Raw genomic sequence first — 6,000 nt, forward strand, 5'->3', positions numbered from 1 at the left:
AATGGACAGACATGAAGGCAGTAATATATAAAGCTCACTTTGCTGCCATAGTAGCCATTGATGTGGATTTTTCAGCACTCTGCAAAATATTTTCAACTGTACTTGTACTGGTATTTAGCACATGTCACTTCTTGTTCTCTATTAATCAATAACTACATCAATGCACCTCATTTATTGCCAGAAATCCTTAAACTCTGAGGACAGATCAACGTGCTCTGTATATCAGGAGCCCAAGTGATGAAGTTAAAAAAGTCACAGTTTCTATTTTCATGCTTTGTCAGTGATTCTGTGCAATTAGACAGTATATTTGGGGCCAGTGTAATATAAGAAGTAGACCAGCTCTCATTTGTAGTCACTAATAGGCTATGCTGTGATTTGTGACTCTTTTGTGCAGCTTGTGAGACTTAAATCACCTTCTGTGCAGTGCCGATACCAGACAACACCTTTAAATCGATATCATTAAGTCACATCGGCGTCTACATAATGTGTCCTTTAAAAAGACAAAAAAACTTCCCGAGAGGTGCTCTGTTCCTAAATCAAACTTGCTTCACTACACTGGATCAAGACTGCATATTGTGCTTATCTGGGCCTTTGCTGACATCACAGGAGGAGCCAGACCTGTGAGCAGACCAGTTTTGACTGGGTATGTGGGGTCATTGGGATCAGTACCAGGCGACAACTTGGCACATGTCTCCCTCATCTGGACACAAGTGGAAAAGCAAGGTTAAGTAAGTACATGGGTCAATACAGAGTGCTCAGTAAAAAAATATAAAATAATATGAACAAAAGGGATATTGTGCAGGTTGTAGCTGCGGGAATGATGCTCTTAGATTAGCACAAGGCGAGCCTCGCAGCCTGGGTGCTTAGTGCATCACATACAGAGCACCCCCCCCCCCCCCCCCCCCCCCTTTCCTCCATCCATGTGCAATGTGAAATTCAGCATATGAATCCCATGCATGCTGCAGTGGGCTCTATCAAATCCAAGAGTGCATTTTATCTGACACGTGATGCATTATTTAGTTACTTTTCCATCTTGAGGGCTGAGACGGTCACACCCCTCTCTGGAGAACTCAAATGGGACTGCTTGCTATGATAGCCTACAATGCACACATTTCCCCTCAGCAGCAGCAGCAGCAGCAGGGACATTATCTTCCAATCTGCTCGCTGCTTTATCACCCAAATGAGGCTCACATATTTCACATATACCAGCCTAAACCACAGCCACATTAATCAAGCTATCTTTGTCACGATCAGTCACTGTGGACACATGGATTTGTTATCAATGGCATCTCATTTCAGGTAACCATGTAAATGAGCCAGGCCATTTCAAGGCAATTCTTGTTTTCCTGATAGGATTTAACCAGGGCTGAACTTTCACGTGACATATGAGATATGCAGCCATTTGTTAGAATCAAATTGCCCCACAGTTCATATGACCTAACATACAGAAAAAAGGAAAAAAAAATCCCCATTAGAACAAGAACCACCAAGCGCCTGCGAATACAGTAGAAATTAAAAGATATGTGCGGCACAAGATATATTGCACTTCAACTCACCTTGAGCGGCCGTTCCTCTGGTGCTGAATACACTTGCTATCAGAGTGGCCACATACCAAATCATAGTACTATTGCCGACCAGCTATTACCACGCAAAGTGCCCCGTTCAACCAATCTCTCATATTCGACCTTGCACCTCGCGGTCTCTTAGCATAAGCCCCTTTTCATATCCTATTTTCTTTCCTCGTGGCGTTTCCCTTCATCCCTTCCCTCCCCCGTCCTTCCATCCGCATCCTCTCCCGAAGAGACAGAGCACCTGCACCGCCGCGTTTGTAGTAGACGGAGCCGTTTTACGAGCGCATAGTGAAACCAAGTGTGAGAATGCAGCCACAGGTCCGCCTCTTCTGTCACTGGATTGGCTGCTGATTGAGGCTTTGGGGCGTGTATTGGTTCTCCTTACGCCCCGCACCCGAATGACAGGAGAGCGGCCGTGCGCCGATTCAAGGTGAGTTGGAGCGTGCCGTAGTAGTGGAACCGCAGTATCATGCGCATTGACAAGAGAGCCGCGTCCACATCTTTAAATACCTCTCCTAAACTGGCCCCACGTGCACCATCACCGCCCATCATCCATTCATCCACACTGCCTTTTGCATTATTCCTCATATCAATATTGACCCCACACCCCTCAGCTCTATAGGTTGCAGGTTGACTGTATGTGTAATGAAAATGGGGGACTCTGGTGGAGCCGTGTGTGACTCATCTGTGGCTCCTCCACAGCCGTCGGTTGCTGTCCTGTCGCCGATTTTAAACCCTCGTTTTTTCCGCTGCCGCGCCGTGTCTGGCTTCATTTGATGGGTGTGGCGACACATACAATACCGTTTCGCCTGTTTTTTCCTCGATGGCCGCGAGCGTGAGGATGCAGCTCCATCACGCTGCCCACTGCGTACACATGGTTGCCACTGATAAGGCTGTCTCAGATTCACCCCCTCTGTTTTCTACATGCATGACCACGGAGGATTCATAACGCCTGTGCGCCTCTGGCTGCTCCACATCAGCTCAGATCTCGCACAAATTACACCGCCGCCGTGTTACTGGAAGATAAACATGTGGGTGATCTATCATTTTAGTAAAGTCTTGCAGCAGAATTTGTCTCATTTTTGTCTCGACGTTTATGTCTATCTGTCTGTCTCACCCCTCCCTCTTTTTTTTTTGGAGGCTGTCATGCTCCTGCATGAAATCAAAGAAAATATAAAAATGTGACCAAAAAAAAAATCAAAGGCATTCTTCCTCTCTCTCTCTTTTCTGCAAGTCTTGCAGTAAAGTGATATTGTCATAAAGCATTTGAATATTTTAGTGCAAGTTTTCAATAGGGCTTAGTTTTTACTGGGATTAAACCTGAAGCATTCAACCTCTACACTGGTATATGTTAAATGCAGTAACATGAAAAAAGATACAGGCATAATGAAGTATAATTATGCTCCTACACTATAGATTCTAACTCATCTTTGAGATGAGTTGTACTTTATTCATCTTAGATATGGGGAAAAGATAATGCCCTATTCTCTATTTTGGTGATGGTGGTGGTGCAGTCACGTTCAAGTCCAAAGCCATGATTCATACCATTTCATTTCTTATCTCACTTAAGGCAGCATCTGCACACTTATTCGGATTTGTGCTTTAATGTGCCACCTGTCTGTATGTCAGTTGCTTCCAGCCTCCCCATAGGCTCACTCCAGATGATGGGTTACTGATTTACAGGACAGGAAATAAGTAAAATAACAACTTATATTAAAAATAATTACCATTATTATGAAATTCTCCAGCGCTTTACAGCATCAAGCATCTAAAAAGTGTTCAAATTAATCAAACTTCATGCAGATATGGAAGAAGTAGCATCTGCTCCTCCCTCACAGCAAGCCACACAATGCTGCATACATACTGGTTTCAGCGCAAGCACTTATAGGTGTGAGACCCAGTGCTGGATGCTAAAGAAAGCCTCCTCTAACTCATGTGCCAGTAAGAGAACAGCCTGACTGCTGCTGCTTTACTCAGCAGCAGGCTCGATTGCATATACAATGCAAGCCATGAGTCATAAATTATGAGTCCTAATTATCAATAGCTGTGTGGCAGGAAGCTCTTGTTTAGTCATACCCCTACATTTAAACTCCACAGAGAGAGGTTCACGGAAGAACCGTTAGCATTGCAGACAGAGCCATTTGGAAGGTGGAGCATCCATCAGATTCTCACAATTACTGCCGGTGGAGCTGTGTAGCGGTGTGCTGTGGCTGCTGCATGGCAAAACAAGGTCATATTACTGCCAGACCCCCCTCCAACCCTCACCTAAAGTTACAGAATTGCTGACACAACACCAGGGCACAGAATAGGTCTATACCTTCAATAGCCCAAGCCTTGATGAGTCTGTTTCCAAGGGGACACGCATGACATTTGCTTTGAAAGACCATGGGAGAACCTTTTTTTATTTCTATGTAGAACTTTTTTTTCTGTAAAGAATGGCAAAGGAAAGATAAGAACAGTTATAAGAAGCTCTTATGTAACACCACTGCTATTACTTTTACAGCTCCAACCAGGGAGGCTGAGGATGGCTATTACCAAATGGAGGAAGAGAACATGAAAATGTCTACATTTGTAAATGTAGTAGGAACCAGTGGGGTGCTCTAGAAAACAATTTAAGGGCTTTTTTCTTTTTGTGGAAAATGATTAATCAGATTTCACTTTCCCCGTGTCCTTCCAGCAGAAAGTTTTAAAGTATGTCAGTAAAATTTTTGGTGCAGCCATTCTGCTTTTGATACTTCAAGGTCACGTTGATGCATGCTGCATCTGTTGAATTTCTACTTGACAAGGAGCATTTCACATTGTTTTGTCGGTACTGTTACTTGAATAAAGGACTGTAGTGCTCCACTACCAACTCATCAAAATTTTTGAGTCCCGCACACTTGTTTACTTTTAGGGTGATCATCCGATGGGATCTTCTTAGTCTGTCGCCACTGTGAGCAGGCAAGTTTTTATATACATATATATATGTATATATATAAAATGTTCTCCTCAGCAGAAGATTAGAATAAAAGTGGGGCAAAAATAAAGTTATAGTGTCCTTAATCTGCAATATTCAAACAAAACCCGCAGCAAATCCTGGCTCTATTCCTTCATTCCCATGTATTTAAAATCCAGTGCAATATGCATAGGCTCAAATGCTCCCCCAGACTCAAATGCTTTAGAGACAGAGACATATGGGTGTGTACACTGAGGGCCCCATCCAGCAGCAGTCAGTCAGCCTGCAGCTCTCTAACCTGCTTGCACCGAATAAGATGTGAAGGACGTCAGCTGCTGAACAGATGTTCTGCTGCATGTCTGTTTATGGTGTTTTTATAAGCTCTGTGTGTCCTCATCGTCTCATACTCTTTCTAAGGATAATACACGCTTCTGGCCAGTAGTGGTCAGCAGTGTTTTACACAACAGAATGGCCCTGCTGTTTATGAACTTTTATTTTTATGTTAGTCCAAAAGAAATGTTGGATGAGTTTTCAAAATGTGAATCACCCGTCATTATGGTTTTTAAAAATTGAGAGTATTGATTAGCTGGTAACTCACTTTCCCTTTCATACATCTCTAATTAAAAAGTAATTATCAATGGATGGTGTGCACCATTACCTCATACTGCTCCTACTGCTGCTACCTCTAATAATGATGATGGTGATGCATCTGTGTTAGAAACATTACAAAAACATATCCATATATAATATGCCCCCTCTGTTAGGTACACCTGCCTTAATTCTTTGTGGCATAGATTCAACAAGGTGCTGGAAACATTCCTCAGAGATTTTGGTCCATATTCATATGACAGTATCACACAGTTACTGCAGATATGTCGGCTGCATGCCCATGATGAGAATCTCCCATTCCACCACATCCAAGGGATGCAATATTGGATTGAGATCTGGGAGGTGACTGTGGAGGCCATTTGAATACAGTGAACTCATTGTAATGTTCAAGAAACCAGTTTGAAATTATTTGAGTTTTGTGACATGGTGTCTTATCCTGCTGGAAGGAGCCATCAGAAGATGGTACACTGTGGTCATAAAGGGATGGACATGGCCAGCAACAATACTCAAGTAGGCTGTGGCGTTTAAACGATGCTCATTTGGTACTAAGGGGCTCAAAGTATGCCAATAAAATATCCCTCACACCATTACACCACCAGCAGCATCCTGAACTGTTGGTATAAAGCAGAATGGATCTCTGCTTTCATGTTGTTTACACCAAATTCTGATTCTGCCAACTGAATGCCACAGCAGAAATAAGACTCATCAGACCAGGCAGTGTTTTTCCAGTCTTCTGTTGTGCAGTTTTGGTGAGCCCGTGGGAACTGTGGCCTCATTTTCCTGGTCTTAGCTGACTAGAGTGGCAAGTTTGACGTGCTGTCCATTCAACAATGCTCCTCTGCATACCTTGGTTGTAACAAGTGGTTATGGTACATGAATGTTTTT

The 6,000-nt window shown here is 43.3% G+C and overlaps 1 protein-coding gene across 1 annotated transcript in view; it reads right to left on the minus strand.

Annotated features, from left to right (window-relative positions):
• The window catches only part of igsf9ba (immunoglobulin superfamily, member 9Ba), an 81,527-nt gene extending 79,780 nt beyond the window's left edge, over positions 1-1,747 (minus strand). Inside the window, exon 1 of the mRNA XM_030745385.1 lies at positions 1,557-1,747. Within this exon, the coding sequence (XP_030601245.1) occupies positions 1,557-1,620 (64 nt within the window). The 5' untranslated portion in view covers positions 1,621-1,747. The remainder of the gene's footprint in view (positions 1-1,556) is intronic.
• Positions 1,748-6,000: the final 4,253 nt, after the last annotated feature.

Source organism: Archocentrus centrarchus, chromosome 13, assembly GCF_007364275.1.
Source record: "Archocentrus centrarchus isolate MPI-CPG fArcCen1 chromosome 13, fArcCen1, whole genome shotgun sequence".
Classification (NCBI taxonomy): domain Eukaryota; kingdom Metazoa; phylum Chordata; class Actinopteri; order Cichliformes; family Cichlidae; genus Archocentrus; species Archocentrus centrarchus.